Genomic DNA, 19,131 nt, shown 5'->3' on the forward strand with positions numbered 1-19,131 from the left:
CCTGACAACATGTGCAGGTATATATGTATAAACACATTAAAAATGTATATTTTTCCAGTATTTTTAATATTTAATTGCACAATTCCAAATATAATATAAATCTTTTTACCTTCCATTTTTTTTAGGCAACAAATCCACTTGACTCATCAGATATTGTGTGCATCCAGTGTTTGGCAGAGATTGGCATCTTTCACAATTTCCGCCAAAGCTGTGTTAATGCTGATGTGATGATGGAAGATGAGACTGCTATAAAGAGGGTGAAATTCAATCAAAAGGAGGGAGAACAGGTAAATATTGCTAATTTGTTATGATTTGAGTTAGTACAGCCTTGAATGCCCATTGTAACAAACAACAATACTGCCTACATCGTTTCATTCAGTGATCATCAATGATGATACAGAGCACCTTCTAGCCTACACACAGCTTCAAAACCCTGTACCAGCTAACTGTAGACCAGGTGAATGAGAACAAGTCTGTGCAAGTAGTGATGCGAGACGGTTCCACCAATGGACAGTGAGACAAACGGGATTGTGTAATGGGCGACTGAAGTTACCTGCTGTTCCTGCTTCGCTCGGCAACATTGCAAATTTTTGAAAAGGATAATACCATACGCACATGGCAAATGGACCGTACTTTTGTCTCCAGATCCGCATGCTTGGTTTAAGAATTTCTTAGGGAAATATTAGGGATAAAACAGCAACAGCAAGTGCAAATTTTGACATGCCGTACATTTAGCATACGGACTAAAGCTGGACCGTACGTGCATACATATACAATCAGGACCATTTGGTTGGCAACACTGCACTTTCACCACTCAATTTCCCTCCTCCTCCTCTGCTCCTATGCATGGCCCTGCTCCACAGCTGGGATACGATATAGGCCGAATGAATACTCGGTTGCCATCATCATTGTAACACGAGAGAGTGATGCACAACAGGAACCACAAACACACAAAGCACTGGACACTTCAAGAAACGGACACATAAGACCCAAGAGAAGAATATAGTCCTTACTCCATACACTGGAAATCTATTTGCAAACATTCCTTCAAAGCACAACATCCAAGGCTATTCACAAATTGCCACAGAAAATCAGAAGCTGAATTCAAAACCCAAAGAACAATGTGGGAATGAAAACACCTGACATTTACAGTGTTACAGGGGCGTAAGAGGTTACTTCTGCATAGGACACTCAAAAGTCAACCTCACTTCTAGATAGTCACCTCACTGGCTGCAATGTTGCTGTCATCACATGTTCTGAGCGCCCCTTTACAGCCTCAGTTTTTAACGTGGGCAAGGAGATGTAAGTCATCAGAAATAGTATAGCTGTAGTCATTATTATCTGGGTAATCTTTGACAGTATTAGATGTACTAATTGATTTGTGAAGTACCACATGGTGGCTACGTGGTCTAAAATGTACACTTTTGGTTAGGAGACGAATGGAGGGAGCAAGTGTAACAACCTTTCCTGAAATTTTGGCCTGTCTCTAGAGGCCGGTGCCCACCCACCATAATCAGGAAATTGGGGAGCTTTGAATAAATAATGTAACCCAGTCATTGAAAACCTACACAATGGCGTGATTTGTCGAAACTGGTTGGATGACGTCCCACTTCTGGTGGTAGTGAGGCTGGCAGTTAATAGGTAGAGACTGGTCAACAAACAATTCTTTTTCTTGTGTAAAAGTTTGGTTCTCAAAAAAAAACCTGGGTATATGCAAGAGTATGAATTTCTCCCCATGTTGCAAGTGGAAACATTTTTTTATGTTCATTAATAAGCTAGACATGATGTTTGAAAAATATGATGAATATGAATTTTTGGAATCCCATGTATTCCTTATGGGAAATGAACTTCAACATTAAGTAACGGCTGATCAAATGGAAGTGTTGACTTTTCTGCTGGTCAAATGCAGCCTCAAACTGTCCTCTTTCATTGATATATAATTTCTATTCTATTTGAAGTTTGATAATCCCAAGAGATCAAATCAAATAATGCTCCCATGCATTTCACCTTGCCTCCTATGGCAATCCTGGTAGTGTTGCCGAACCTGATACACATAAAAGAGCTATATTTTACCTTAAATGGAGTTAAAATTACCTTAAAGGAGCTAGATTTACGATGGTTGAATAAAGTGCCTTCTAGTGTAATGTTAGTTGTCAAAGGGTGTGGGGACGCTGCTATTACTGTTAACTCTAAATTGATGACAATTTATTTTTAGTTTTCACCATCTAGATCTGGCTGCATCACCCATCTCAATAATCCACTGATGGTCATATGAAATTGAAAAAAGTATTCCCTAATAACAATATTATGCCAATTCACATCAAACACTGTGCTATTAAAAAAGTAGCTGGGAAGATAAGAAGAGGTGGCACAACGCAGCCAATGGGCCTGGTCAAAGCAAACTATTGTAGGTGGCAGCACCCCTATTGTGTTCTCAGCCTTTTGATGGACAATTGCTCTCCCATTTAAATACATAGGAAATTTGATTGTGAACGTGCTGCCATTACATTAAATTGCAAGTTTAATTTCATCTTAACCTCTGAAATTATTTCGGAACATGATAGATAAATAATCAGTTCTCTAAAACTAAGAATTTTAAGATGATCGTCAACAACAGAAAAGATATTGAAGGCTTTTTTAGCCTTAAAATTGGCACAGCACTTGTTTACGTCACTTGCAATTTTTACAATTTAAGTGCTTTATTCTTCTACATGACTGTACTTTTATTTTTATAGTTGCTATTAATAACTAATGCTTTTTTTTATGTGATATACTTTTCCTCATGGTTAGTAAATATTGTATACATACACATTTATCGAGAAGAAAAGTTATTACAAAAAAATATTTTATATACGGTTTCTTGTCATGGATCCTCTAGGGCTTTCTTATTTCCAGGAATTACAATTTTAAAATTGTTGTAAACCGAAACAAAAGGACAAAAATAAAGGGGGAAAATGTCTGCTTTAATACAAAGAAAACATATGTTAGTGTTAAGTTATCGGATAAGGCATAGTGTATAATAATAAATATCATGTGCTTACTCACTTAATTTTTTTTCTTTGTAATTTGGTGAGTTTCTCCAATTTGTACTCCCTCCATTGAATTACTCATATTCACAAGTTGCAACAAGGGGAACATAAAAATGTGGTGTAAGAATCTAAATTTCTGTATTAACCAAAAGTATGTCAAGTTTAGTGCTCTTTGTGTATAAACATACTATATTTGGCTCATCTGAGCTACCCTGCCATTGCTCTTTGACATATTAATTCTTAGGTTCAGGAGAATGTAATTTTCAGAAAAATCTTAAAAGTTTGCTAAACACATTTTTGTTATCGATTTACACGAGATATTCTTACCTTCGTTGAAAATAACGTTTGAATAGTCATCCTATCGCTCTCCAATGCAAAGCTTAGATTAACCAGATGACGAACGAAATTCTTTAGGGACACAACAGGGGTGGAGCCTCTAGCAGGAAAGTTTGGCAATGAACAGCCCCAAATAACAATATTATGTCACATGAAAAATGTATAATCATGGCAAAAGTTGGTCTATGTGGGCTAAAACCAGTGGTGACATCAGAGTGGGGCACGGGAGTGGGTACCCCAGTTGACAGCCAAATGAATGCGTGAAGAGATAGATCTTACTCCAAGAGACCTAAATTGGCAACACTGGCACGTAGGGAAGAGCTTGTGAAGAGCCCCATGGAAACTGTTCCACATGCCCTTAAGGGACCTATTTCTATATTTCCTGACAGGTGTAAATAGTCTTTGAGTGTTGACATGCCCATAATTTTAATATCAATGAATAAAACCATGTTGTGTGTGTGTGTGTGTGTGTGTGTGTGTTTGTGTGTGATTTATTTTATTTTGTTGTTCAGGTCAGTGGGGTGAGTGGAACTTCAAGTGATGACAATGATTCTGATCAGTCTGAAGAAAATGGCTCTGCAGTTGTTGATTCTAATTCCAGGCTTGAAAATAACTCAGATTCCCAAAAAGAAGCATCAGGGTATGTAATATATTTCAGAGAGGATATTATGAGTATGGCATCCATTTTGAGGTAATGAAATGTTGTCAGTGGTTCAATTGTGAGTACTTCCTTTTAAATACACCATGATTCTACATACTGAAATTATTGAAAAGTGAAAATTCACTTTGTCTGCGGCACATGTGTAAAAATATTAACAAATATTTAAATAGAATGTTTTTGTAATCTCTGAAGTAAAATTTGGTATTTTTTCTATAATTACCTTGTTTTTATAAATTCTAAATCTAATATAAGGTTGATTCAAATTCAGAATGAAATATTTTTACACGAACTGTGTCCTGTTCATGAAACTTTTTCAGGTAACATTTGCTGATTTTATTGTGTGTTTCTGTGTAAACATATATACAAAGGTGCCCAAAAAGTGGGTACAAATTTTAATTATGTGCTTGTAAACTTCATTGCTCCAAATGTTGGAAGAACTGTCACAACAGTGCTCACAACTAATGTTCTGAATTCAGTGTATGACTGAATCAGTAGTGTAAACATAAGCCAACTATGATACACTCTGTTCCACTCTTGCACTTGTGTGTTCTTATAGTTTCACCAATGTAGCTGGTTTGCTGGACATACGAAGGGCTTCCTGTTTGTGTATTTAGAGTCAAACAAAATTGTGGGACACAATACTTACAATAAAGCATAACATAACCCATGGCACATCACGTTTTGAGGACCTAGGTCTGGCTACCGACTGCCAGTCTCAGTCCCACAATGCCTCAGCAGAGATTGATGATCATCCAACCACTTACAAACTGATGTGTGGTCAGCACAACGGAAGCTCCAGTCATTATTTAGGTTTCAGAGACTGATTCATAACTAGCTTCCTGATTTCCTCACAATCATGGGTGGCCATGCTCCCATACATGGACTGAAATCTCAGGAGAGAAGTTTACATATACACAATATTTTTAAAAATTATTGCCATGCGGAAACTACATATGTTGTCATATTTCAGAATGCCTTAACTCTTAATTCTGGCTGTGACATCTGAGTGTAGGCTGCAATGCCGAGAGTGTTTCTCTTGGGAAGTTTAATTTCCTCAAGTTTTTTAAATATAATTTTATATCTTGGAAACTACGAATGGTCCAGTTACAGATTATAACTCGTTTTGCTCAGTGTGTATTAGGCTATAGGCCTATGCTTGAAAAGAATATCTTTCATTTATCAAGTAGAAGAAGATGATGAAAATTGATTTTTAAAAAATTTACATTATCGGGCCCCACTTAGACAATGCAAGGATGTAAGTGCCTGGCATGTGTTCCATTCTTCTGGAAAAGAAATTGCATGCTTGTTATTGATCCTTTCTGAGAAAAAAAATCCACGTAAAGGGAAAAGAATTAGCTTCATAATAAACGTTTCTATTATCCTTGATAAAACTTCTTTTCAAGAAACTCCAGAATTGAGAAAAGGATGAAGTTTTCACAATTCGTTAAAAGAAAAGTTGGGAAATATACACATGAAATTCAGGATGCCTTCACCCCTGCCCCTCCCCAAATATAACTGGAATCAAGTTAAACTTTATTAAATATTAATGACTAACTTCAAGGCTCAAGTAGCATTCAAAATATGTCTCTCTGAACATTACCTGAGTCAGTGTATCCTCCAAAATTCACAAAACTTTTTCCGTTAAAATTGTGTGTCAGCTAGCATTCGCAGCTTCACCTGCCAGTAACATGTATATTTTTCTGGCATTTAGGATACAATTTTTAGGATTCTTCATTGCTGTTCCTATGATATTTATCAGTTTTTGTGAGATGTAAATTGTTGTGTTTCCATACCCACTCAGGTCACAGTCAAGGAGTTGAGATCACTTCCAAATGAAGGGCATTAAATAATCATGCAAGCTGCTATTCATATAAAATTACATTTATAATATTGAATGACTCCATCACCATATGACATGACACATATCATCATTGCCATTATTTAATTTAATTTTTGTTGCATATTAACACACACAGGTTCAAGTATCCTTGGGGGGGGGGGGGCTAACAACTTTGACAGATTGGAAGGAGGCCAGCAGTTGGTAAGTAGTTCCTGCCCTCCCCCCCCCCCCCCCGGGCTGTTGTCTCTTGGGTTAAAGTAAAACAATATCAAGTAATATGATATCCTAGCTGTTTCACCTTACATGATGGAAACAACTCTCTAAGAAGCAGGATTTGCGAAGTGGCTCTTCCATTAAGTGATGGTTTCCAAAAAAGCAATCAGATCTACACAGTACATTCCTCATTAATTTAATTCATGTATTGTAGAGTTATAGTAATATTAAACTGCTTTTCGAAATATGCCTTTTCCTAATAAGTGCCAATAAACTAATATAAGTAATTACAAGGATATGCTTTCAGTCAAATAATTACTAAGAACAAAACATTGAAGGATGCTTGCATGATTTGGCAGAGGGTGGGTGCGGGTTAAATTTCACCTTAAATATAGCTAAAGTTGACTTTCAAAGAGGTAGATTAACGATGGTGTCATAAAGTGCCTCGTAGGGCAATTTTGGTGTCAAGAGGGTTTACCTTTAACTTCAAAGTGATGACAATTTATTCTTAGTATGCACCATATAGATGTGATGGCATCACCCATCTCAATAATTCACTAATGCTTGCATGAAATTTGAAATAAAGGAATCCCAGATAACAATATTATGTAATTTTCACATCAGCTGCGGCACTATAAAAATACAGCCAAAGAGGTAAAGGGGGAAGGGTGATGCAGCCAATATAACAAACCCTGCAAATTATATAATTATGGCAAAAGTTGGTCTTTGTGGGTCCAAGCTAGTGATGACATCATAGTGGGGCAGGGGCAGGTGCCACAGTTCACAGCCCAACGAGTGCGTGAAATTGCCAGATCTGGCTCCAAAAGAGTGGAGCTGGCAGCAGTGCTCAGCAGCTGCTGCAGAGAGAACATATGTGAACTTGTTTCTTTTCTCCCATAACCTAACAGGTATTTATGGACTAAACTTCCAACTTTTTGTGCACTGGCCTCAATATTGTGAAAATGATTTTTCATTCAATGGGAAATACTTTTCATAATTAACCCTCAAATGCATGAATTATTTTTTGTCAATTTTTTTCTTGTTTTGAGTTTAATATCTGTTGTTATGTACTAATAAGTGATTTGGAATCAGTTTTTGAAAATTTTCATTCTCCCTTTTCAAATTATGCCTCGTTACCATATGGTAATGCTACGCATTCACCCCTACAAATTGATTTATTATTGAAACTTGGAATTTTTTGAATTAACCTTAAAATTACTTTCAAAATTTGATTATTTGTTAAAATAATACAAATATTATAGATCGATTGTACATTAATCTCACATTTTCTGAGCTAAAGGCGCTCAGGTATCTATTTAGTACATAATGATTACTCTATATTCACATATTGTTTATCATTCTTGAATATTCACTTGTCACAGATACTTTGTATTGAGTTGAATTTAATTTTTAAGTCCACTTTATGCACAGAATAGCTAATCGGGACTGGACATACAATTTAAAGTTAGATCGAAACCAATGTGCCATGTACCTCCACCGTGTATCGAACCCAGGACCCCTTGATTACAAGGCGACGATATTACCACTATGCCATCGGGGAGGCCCTTGTCATAGAAATGCATAAAATGTGGAACGTGAAGTCCAACCACATATTTCATATGTCCAATGTGAACACTACTGATGGACCACCAGCATACCACACATCTTTTAAAACCTTCCTTTCTGTTGTAATGGGCTGCCAAGCTCCCTTAGGTGCAACACAAAATGATGTCATATAGTTTTGAGTGATATCCATCCAAATTCAAACTGGAAGAATTTTTGTTTCGGGAAATTCATGTAGCATATGGATGAGAGGAGCTGCAGTCTTTCTAAATTTGTTCTCAATGTCAGTGAAATCTTCATATCCTCTTGTGTTGATAGATATCAAAACGAAAGAGGTATCCACGGAAGGTTTTCAAGCACTGGGCAGGCTTTGTAACCAAATCTTATAGGTTTACCTGTAATAAATAGCTTGCAGGAATGTTTTCCATAATACGGAATCCCAGACTAAAGAAGGCTGAGTTACTGAACAGGCACAAAATGTTCCATGAAATGGTCATCTATTATTACTATTATTTTATATTTATTATTATTAATCATATTATTATTAAAATAAAATATAAATTATAAGTAATAGAAATAAATAAACCATGCTAAAGGTGAGAAAATCCATTACAACTTAAATTTCTTGCTTTACGTGCAATAATAAAATAATAAATAAAGTAATTGTTGAAAAGGCCTGTAGCTACTGTATCTGCATAGCGTTACCATATGGTAACACCACCGTTATGAGCAAAAATCGAGCAAGTGATGAAAATTCTTGAACAGAAAACTTCATAAGTTTTTAATTACATGTGTTTACTAAATACTGAAAACATTCAGTAGTACATAATGAAAGAAAATCAGAAAAAAACACTATATTTACTTTCCAGTGTATGACATATTGAATAAAAAAATCGAAGGTCAAAACAAATACATCCTCTTGCAACAATGCCATTACCTGGACCGAAACAAATGGTCTCAAATGCAAGGTTTATGCTTCCTAGAGCGACTTCTCGCACTAGCTTCTAGCACGAAAGTGTGCGAATGTTGAGTGTTACCATATGGTAACGCTATTCATTTAAGGATTAAGTGAGTAAATTCAGAAAGATTCAGTTCATTTACTATTGCATATCTTCCACTTTTGATTGTTGTGACAATGATGATGGATGATGATAAGATGAAATTGATGTTGGGACAATCAGAAGCTAAGCCTCTTTAGTCTGCAAAATTCAGTTCGTGGTCTCTGAAGAGAGGTTGAAACTTGGGTGTTTCCAGAAAGGGTCAGTCCTTACACCTCATTTAGCAACAGAGAATTCAAATACACCGCAAGATTTGAATCAGTTTTTGTGTGTGTGTGGGTGTGTAAATTCTAAATATCAAATCTACACTACTACTAAAAAAATACGTGGTCTGTTAGGAAAGTAATGAGACTGGCAACACTGTGCATGAACCGGCAATGCTGCTGCCCCCACCTTCACATGGCAGTTAGGTGAACGCTTGCCATTCGCTCAGTACAAGTTTCAACTTGCTACAGTTTCTACACGATTGTTGAGAGCGTCTGACGTGAAGTTGTGTTTGTGAGGTGCGTTACAAAAATGGACTGGCAAAAGTTTGAATAACGTTGTGCCATCAAATTTTGTGTTAAGCTTGGCGAATCCGCTACTGTGACTTATTAAAAGTTACAAAGGGCTTATGGAGAACATACACTATCTAGCACACAAGTGTTCAGATGGCACAAGTCCTTTTTAGAAGGCCGAGAACAAGTGAAAGACGAACCTCATGCGGGAAGACCTTCAATCTCAAAAACGGATGGCAATGTGGAAAGGGTGAGGTCAGATCGTTGATTGACGGTGAGAATGATCAGTAGTGAGTTAAATTTGAACGTGTGTACGAAATGAAGTCCTTGCAAAACTCAGGAAAAGGGTTGCACGTGTGCGACCAGTCATTGCACTCACTTGGATGCTGCACCACGACAATGCAGCATGTCACACGACAGTCTCCATCAATGTTTTTTTGGCAAAGAAAAAAGCATTCCTGTGGTTCCTCAGCCCCCTTATTCGCCGGATCTCACTCCCTGTGACTTTTTTTTTATTCCCCTTGCTCAAAAACCACTTGAAAGGATGTCATTTTGATACTTTGGATAATATCCAGAAGAGCGTAACCGACGAGCTAAAAGGTATTCCAGCAGAAGCCTTCCAGCACTGCTACGAACAATGGAAACAACGCCTCCATCGCTATGTAGCTGCCCAAGGGAACTATTTTGAAGGGGATAACCTTGATTTGTAAAAATAATACAATTCATCGTGTACAGAAAATCAGTCTCATTACTTTCCTAACAGACCACGTACTAAGTCTATTTAAGCGGTGCAATATGCAGTGGTGATTAACGACATTCTGTGCAGCTTATGTTTGCAACAATAATTCCTTACTTCTTGTTTCTTATTATAGGGATTTAGCAGAAGTAATGAAGGTGGAGAAATCTACATCCACAATTAACCACCTGCAATGTGTACACACCTGCACAATTTGCAATAAAATATTGTCTACTGAAAGTGCTTGGAAATGGCACAGATGTACTCCAACAGATCAGAAAACATTTTTTCATGACATCTGCCAGAACAAGTTCCTCAATAAATTTTGTTTAAACACACCAACGTGTTTTTCCTCAATTTGTGAAAAACCATTTCAACAAGAAGATAGATATGATAACTTATGGAGACATGACAACAAGATGATTTGCAGACGTGATGCATGTGAGAGATCATTTACTGGAAAGGACTTTACAAAATATAATTTCCCTTCTGCAGAAATTAAGTATGCCTGTAAAATTTGTGGTATAATATTTAAAACAAAAAGTAAACTGAACAATCATTCTAGTGTTCATGTGATTGAGACTCCATTCCAGTGTGACATATGTAGAAAATCTTTCAAAGCCAAAGATAACCTTAGGAAACATCTGCGAAATCATACAGATGAAAAACCATTCCACTGTGACATGTGTGAAAAGTCTTACAAGAGAAAATCACACCTCAGGCAGCATTATTGGTGTCATACAGGTGAAAGACCATTTCAGTGTGACATATGTAAAAAATCTTTCAATGTGAAATTTGACCTGATGATCCATCTGCGGTGTCATACAGGTGAAAAACCGTTCTCCTGTGTTTTATGTAAAAAGTCATTCAGGCAGAAACAGCACCTTAACTTCCATATGCTAGGTCATAGAGATGAAAAATTATTCCAGTGTGGTGTATGTAAAAAGTTATTCAAGCATAAATCACTCCTTAACACCCACATGGTGTGTCACACGGGTGAAAAACCATTCCAGTGTGACATATGTAAAAAATCTTTCAAGTTGAAGGGAGAACTTAAGGTCCATGTATTGTGTCATGTGAGTGAAAATTCATACCAATGTGACAAATGTAAGAAATTTTTTAAGCGTAAGTCATACCTTAAATTGCACATGGTGTGTCATACAGGTGAAAAACTATTCCAGTGTGACACATGTCCGAAGACCTTCAAGAAGAACTATGCCCTAACAATCCATCTGCGACATCATACGGATGAAAAACCATTTAAGTGTGACATATGTAACAAGACTTTCATGGATAAATCTACCATCAAAATGCACATTCAGTATCATTCAGATGAGAAACCATTCCAGTGTGACAAGTGTAAGAAAACTTTCAAGGTGAAATCAGACCTTACAAAACATCTGCAGATCCATATGGATGATAAACCACACCAGTGCAACATATGTAAAAAGTCTTTCATAATGAGACGTCATCTTAGAGTCCATATGCGGAGTCACACAGGTGAAAAACCATTTCAGTGCAATATATGTGAAAATTCTTTCAAGAAACAATTTAACCTTAACATGCACATGCTGCGTCATACAGGTGAAAAACCATTCCAGTGTGACATATGTAAAAAGTCTTTCAGGCAGAAGCCACAACTTAACAGACACATGTTGTGTCATTCAGCTTAAACAATATACCATGTGTCATGTATAAAAATCCTTTCAAACTAAACACAACTGATGCAGTAGCTATTGTATCATAAATGTGTTAAAAATCCTGGCATAAAAAAAAACATTAAAAAAGGGTTAGCTTAACTTGTATAAGGTAGTGAAAATGTGATAGCTTGGAGACAGGATGCCTAGAAAGCAAGTAGATCAAAGGATAAGCTAGCTGCCGTTGTTTTACTTATACAGGGTGTCATCTTAATGGCCCCCACGGACCACGGAAACGTATAGAGGATATCAAAACAAACAACTTTTCTCAGTAACATTTTTCTCGTTGGTGCATCGTTTCGGCGCTACAGTCGTTCAAAAAAGACCGTTTTTCCGCCTGAATGCTGCCAACCACACATGACATTTGATTGCATTTGTGACGTTATATCCCGTCGTGAAGCGATGCGTTCCAGGGTTGCCAGGAACACACATTCTCTGTGAAAAATGACATAGCTACAATCAGCCACATTATGTACTGTAACACAAAACGAGAAAACACGTTCTGTAACCTAACAGGAAGTAAACAAACGATACGAAAATAGTAGAAAGAAAATAGAATTCAAGTCAAAGTGGTCATATCGAATTTTGTTTCAGCTTACCTGTCAAATATTTGCAAATCTAGTTACCAAGTTGGCATCTACAATTTAGTCTACCCACTTCGTCCTTCTAATACTAGTTGTCTGTGACACACTGAACAGATGACAAAATATAAATGGAAGAACTCAAAATTCCAAAGGTAAGCAACACATAATATAATGTATATTCAGAACATTATGAGGCAAATGGCAAAAAATATTGAAAATACAGGGATATAAGTAGTAATACAAGCTCTAAGATGACTATTATATGTTTATCTATGCACCGATACACATGTAATAGTTTGCAAATGTCAACAGGGCAGTATATTCGGTACTGATTCATCATTAGATTGTTACTGTGGTTGTACTTGTTTTAGCCGTAATGTAACAACGTGAACCTCGGATACTTCCGTTATCAGCACAAAAGTACCGCATGGCATCTGGACACAAACCTGTAGATATCAACCTTGCAACGAGATTTGCAAATATTTGACATGTAGTTGGGCGTAAACAGCCACATGTAAGCTGTAAGTCCAATAAAATTTATTGTGTTTGATATTTTAGATGTACGCTGAGACAAAATCCGACATTGACATTTCATTTTGAATACTTTTTTTTTTTTTTTACCATTTCTCATATCGGTGGTTCACTTCCCCCTTCCCCTGAGATGACTGCTGATCTTCTGGCTGGTAGGCTATGATGTTCGGTCTGCTTGATGTGTTTCTCGCTTCGTTTTACAGCTAATAATGTGATTTGTAGTTTGTCATTTTTCACAAAATTTGTGTGTTCCTTGCAACCGTGTCATGCGCTGTTTTGCTGCAGGATATGACGTCACAGGTACGATCAAATGTTGTGTTGGGATGCAAGCATCCAGGCGGCAAAACGGTCTTTTTTGAAAGGCTGTCGCGTCGAATCGACACACCAACGAGAAAAATGTTACTGGGAAAAGTTGTTTGTTTTGATGTCCTTTATTCGAATCTGTGGGCCGTGGGCGCCGTTAAAATGACACCCTGTAACGTAACTTAGCTTGTAAAAGGGGATGAAAATAAATTTATGTCCATGGGGTAACTTGGAAACAGTGTGCTTAGACATGCCAGCTGTCATCATCTCACCTACTCTCAGGGAGGGATTATGACTTTAATTTCTTACTTTATTTTTAATTTTTTAGTTAATAGGTATTTTGATAGTTTACCATGTTCATATCAAAATTCAGGTCATAATTCTTAACAATAAGCTCATTGATAATAATATGCAATATATTCAATAATATTTTGTCCTACACCATGGAGAAGAGGTCTATGACATTATGCTGTGGGCTTTTGCTACTGGGGGTGTGGAGGTTTGAGTCTCCTTAGGGAAGCATTTAATATTTTTTTCTTATTGAGGAATTAAAGTTTTCCACTGAGAACACTCTGGCACTGAAGTGAACACCAGTTCTCACAGCAGACATTTAAGGGATTGTGAAATATGACAAATTTCTGCAATGTGATCATTGTGTAAAATATTGTATGTATAAGTCCTCTTTTTATGAACAGATAGGCTAATCGGGACTGGACCTACAATATAATGTGGAATCCAAACCACTATGAGCATTGTGGTGTTTGCTTATAACTCGTATAATTTTAAAAGCTCCACCACATTCTCCTCGTTATTCTAACAAGGAGTTTTGCGTCATGGTGTTCCTGACGCTCGGCTCTAGACGTCGAGCAAGGTAAATCCGGCAACGCTGTTTCCCCTAGCGGAGAACTTTGTAACTCAAGGGGGAAAGCTTCGGCTACGGGCGAAGTTTTCTCCCGAGAGAAGAGTCGTTGCAGCTGAGGCATTGGTATAGTAAGGAGCTTCCTTCTCCTCCCTTGGTCACGGGCGAGGGTGATCGGATCCGCATCGACATACGAATTTGACTGTGGCATTGCACTGATGTCTGGACATGGAATAACGGGGTATAATAATCTAATTTATTTTGGTTTATGTTAAAGTTAATTGACCGGTCATTTTTTTTAGTTCAGTAATGGTTTTCAGGAATAGTTTTTTTTTTAATTATCCATTTAGTGTTTTGGAACTTAGTGCATTTTATTCCATGCCAAACGTAGTACAATTAAAAATTGGACATCTTGATTGTTGAGAATTTCGTCGATATAGGATTCCGATCACCTAAACCATAAACATGATTTTGTATTTATTTAATGGATGTTCATTGTTATAATTTTTAACGACATGTAGGATAAAAGGGAATTATTTATTTCTCCACGTGGGTTTTATTATATTGTACAGACAATTATATATATATATAGGGAGAGATTTTTTTGTTAAATTGTTGGGGAGATGTTTCTAATTGTCCGGGTGACAATTTGTTACAATAAATGGACACTAGAAAAGTATTTTGACGTATCCAATGGTTCTTATTTTTACGTTCACTAGCTTTCCACCTTGCTTTGATATATATATGTTGAGAGCGTTTCCGTTTTCGTGGCTAGACGACCACGAACACGGAAACCAATATTAAATCTCAACGATTAGATAATCTGGGAAGTATATGGTATGGTGGGGATTGGTGCTCGTGATCCACGTTAATTTCGGAGTCAGCGCAAGGGGGCCAATTATATCTGTGGTCATCGTTTTGGAATGAATGGGGATTTTACCACAGTGGCAATAAATGGTGGAATAGAGCAAAAAAGAGAAAAGGGTTGTGGGTATTTGAATATTCGTACAGATCTAGTTTTTTTGACAACCAACCTTTTTGTGGCTCTATTTTTTGGCCAGTGCTGATGTGAAGTGGTCATGGACTTACTGGTATAACAAAACCTATTTCATATTTTTGTTTAGCTTCCAAAATTTATACCACCATACTCAAAGGATGCGACCACGTCACAGCATCCACCAGGGATCGATCCCGGGACTCTTTATGTTTATAAGGCAAGGACATTACCACTATGTTATCAGGGAGGGCCTGTATTTTTTTAATATATGTGTTATATACACACGTTTGTAATATAAAATGGTATAATTATATTAATCTATAATATGTAATAATGATATAGTGTGTTACCAAATGAATAAATTTGCTCTGTAATGTAAAAAGTTAATCACCTTGTAGCATAAAGACAAAATAAGTTAATAATTGTATTATTTCTGTATTCAGTGAACTTTTGGGCTAAGTAATATGTCAATCTTTTTTAAAAGTTTCCAAACAATATATTTTTTGGTATTTTCCATTCCTCACAGAGTCAGAAATTCTTGTGGTGTAGAACTTGCATCACTATCCTTCAAAGAGGTAAGGCACACTCATCGGGTGCATGTTGCTTCATATTGCTCCCTGTCAATATTATAATTCATTTTCCAAACTATTGTAGTTCTAAGCTATCATGCATATGCATTGTCTGTAAGCAGCAGATGATTTTCACTGAACGACCAGCTTCCTGGCCCATGTGTTTTGTGTGAGAACGAAGTTCACACATCAAACTAAAATAAACTCAATGAATGTCATACCAAGCTCCACCAAATTTGATACAGGACTTTTGGAATGGCGAATACCCATAACTCGTTTAACGCATTAAATACGTGACACTTTGGAAATGTGCCCTTTGAGTTTGGAGGTATTCTCTCTCTCTGTTGTTACTTGCCTGTCTCCCCACACTCAAACCGAAAATGGGGCTCGGAGTGGGGCTCGCCTAGTTGCTTCTCAGCATCTTGGAAGACTTCTTAAGACAAATATCTTAATCTTTAAGAAAGTCGACTTCTGGTTTGTCAATTCCGGCCTGTCAAGAACATTTTCTTGAGACAAATATCTTAAGATGTTTTCCAAGACATTGATTTTCTTGGCTCCTAATTGAGCTAGGATGACGATTTTAGGTTTGTTGGATAGGATTCAACGAGAAATATTCGACTGGCAAATAAAATCGATTCTACCCCCTCCCCCTCTATTTTTTCTAGCATATTGATCTATTGCGTGCTAACCAAACCTCTTTTGAGGCAGGGGGCTCTTGTAACGCCACGTATGTATGTATGTAATGCGATTTGTAGTAAGACGGGGCCAAAATTTTAACCTTACGGCTGGAAAAAGTGTTTCCATAAAATAACCATGTCTATGAACCTGTTTGACTTCAGGAAGCAAGCTATGGAAGTGCCTGTCCAGCCCACATCGTCGTCGTCGAGCTTCGACGAACTCCTGCCTTCCATGCTATCTAAACTTAACGGTCTGTTAATTATACACTTGAATAGCATTTTGACCCAGTACGACGAGGATGTGGGCAAATCCTTCTACGTATTCAACAACAATTTGAACTATTACCGGTTCCCCATCTCCGGCAAACTTAAGTTCGACATGAATCCCGAGAACGAAGGGGAGGCCAAGGTTTCCTCAGGCAAGAACCTCTATCGCATCAAGCACGATAGGATGGATGCGACTACAACGTACGATGTGTCTGCTGGCGATCGCCTGTACGTGGAGCTCTTGGACGACTACGACAAACTCATCCCTCTTTTCATAGAAATGCGAATCACCTACCCTATAATAAATAACCACAGTGGCAGCAATGCCTAATGATATTTTCGGTCACACCAAGCGCGACGACCACGGCGACGAGCTTCTCATGCTCGACGTCAGGGTCAAGAAGCTGCGAAGCGACCTGCAGGCCCTGCAGTCCACGCTCAACTCCAGCCTCCAGTTAGAGATAGCTAGCCTGCGGTCTCAATACCTAAACCCCGTACTCAAAATTGACGCCGAGCTTAAATCGCTGTTGCAAAAGTACACCGACCTCGCGTCAATAGACAACTTCGACAACTTGGCGCTGAGCGTAGGCAAGCTTCAAAACGAACTTGTGAAGCTGCAGCAAGCGCAGACCTCCGACGTGGAACAGCTGAAGCGACACTTGCAAGACCAAACGAGCACCATCCAGACTGAACTGCAAAACATTATCCAGAGTATAAAAACTCAAGATGACTACGATCGCGTGAATGCCAGTATTGCCAAATTGCACGAACAGTTTCAATCGTTTGAAATCCCTACGTTGGAAAGTATCAAGGCAGAGCTTCAAACTGATGTTTTGCATGCAGCCATCACCGATGCCCAAACAAAACTACAAACACTAGAAGACTTCATCAACAATCTACCTTCGTCCAGCGAACTGAATGCTATTGCACGCAGCGTTGCCAACATCAAGCTCCAGCTCGAGACCTACGAAGACTTTGGGAAACTGCAAGGTACCATAGCTCACATCGAGGATGCACTTGCTATCATTAAAAATGACCTTGCGAACGTTCACGAGGTACTTGAATCGAAACTGCAGGGCATCAGGGACACTTTGGCCAGTGTTCAACAACAAATTACTAAGCTGGAAAATTTAAACACCGAATCAGAGTTGTCGCATTTTCATCACTTGATTGACGACATACAGACTAAACTGGAAACACTGCAACAATCCACTCCCACCCAGGACGACATAACACAACTGCAGGAAGGCATAAGTGCAGCTGCGAATGCATCCGAGTTGGATGCTGTGAAGAAAGCTCTGGAATTACTTCAGAACACAGTTGCTACCATGCCTACCTCATAGGAACTGAAAAGTGTGAAGTGGGCTCTGAACCGAATACTCAAATCCGACGACATCAAAAACATGCATACCGAAATTGCGACGCTTCGGGATGCTGTTGCTACCTTGCCTACGAACCAGAACGTCGGCGAGCTACATGCCTTGTTTGCGGAAATTAGAACCCAGGTCCACGACCTCGCAACCCAGAGCTACAAGTTGACACTCGTGGAAAGTCTGCAGCAAATTATCGCCAACGTGAAAGAGCAAATTGGCAGCATCGAGGCGAGCCAGGAATCGGCCATAACCAATTGCAGTACCCAACTACATGACTTAAACGAAAAATTCAAGAGGCTAATTGTCGATGTGAAGATCAAGCCCGATTACGACACTGTTGTCCGTGCTATCGAAGAAAACCTGGAATCGGTAAACGGTAGATTGGAGGACGTGGAGAGCGAGGTTCGAACTAATATAAACACCCTGAACGCCAGCATCGACAATCTCAAGTCCACCGTTGTCATCGAACTGTACAGCATTCCAAACAGGGAATTTTCCTCGCTCTTTCATCCGGGTGCCAAACTCTACATGCTGACCCCTGCCAAATCCTATCACCAGTTTTTCCTTGCTGGCACACTTCAGTTCGTCAAGGTTTCTTATTGGTCTTTGCCTCATGCAACCCACTACCCAACCATGACCGTAACGAACATTGGGGACGAGCCTAAAATAAGAGGAGTGGAGTTGGTCGATTTCACCCACCCCGAAAGTCGTGAGACTGCCTATGCCGAAGATGCCACTCAAGTTATCGACATAGAAATAGGTGATAAGCTGTACATAGAAAACCCGGCATTGTCTGCGGCCAGAAATCCCATCCAAGCTATATTCTTATTTTCACACAATGTCTAGGCAGGCTATTGTGAACGAGCTGCACAAAGCTGCACGGCGAAACTACAAACGACTGGCGGTAGTGACCAAAGGCATAGACGACTTGTGGGAAGCTGACCTTGTGGAAATGAGCAGTGGCAATCTAAAAAATGTACATGAAATCAACAAGGGGTACAAGTATCTTCTCACCGTTATAGACACATTTTCAAAATTTGCGTGCAGACAAAGTGATTGTGTGACAGGTGTGTGGGATGTGTTGAGACGACTACCCGATTTATCCTCGGAACACTCTAGGAAAAACGGCGAGCTACTGCCTGACAATATTCGCTGCCTTGTTGTTGGACCTTCTGGATGTGGAAAAACCACGTTGGTTGTGGACAATTTCTTGCTTGCACCCGACTGACTGGACTGGAAGAACAGACATCTGTATGTTTTCTCCAAAAGTTTAAAGCAACCAAAATACCACCAGCTGACGAAACTACGAGGGTCTAGGCATAGCTATATTTGCTTCTGAAG

General features: G+C 38.5%; 1 protein-coding gene across 2 annotated transcripts in view; it reads left to right on the forward strand.

Annotated features, from left to right (window-relative positions):
- LOC146002796 (uncharacterized) overlaps positions 1-15,152 on the forward strand; it is a 50,283-nt gene extending 35,131 nt beyond the window's left edge. For both annotated transcript variants that reach the window (XM_083140743.1, XM_083140742.1), the window contains exons 2-4: positions 126-287; positions 3,878-4,005; positions 10,070-15,152. In XM_083140743.1, the coding sequence (XP_082996869.1) occupies positions 126-287; positions 3,878-4,005; positions 10,070-11,606 (1,827 nt within the window). In that variant the 3' untranslated portion in view covers positions 11,607-15,152. The remainder of the gene's footprint in view (positions 1-125; positions 288-3,877; positions 4,006-10,069) is intronic.
- The last annotated feature ends 3,979 nt before the right edge of the window (positions 15,153-19,131 follow it).

This window comes from Lepisma saccharinum, chromosome 19, assembly GCF_977018435.1.
Source record: "Lepisma saccharinum chromosome 19, izLepSacc3.1, whole genome shotgun sequence".
Lineage (NCBI taxonomy): Eukaryota > Metazoa > Arthropoda > Insecta > Zygentoma > Lepismatidae > Lepisma > Lepisma saccharinum.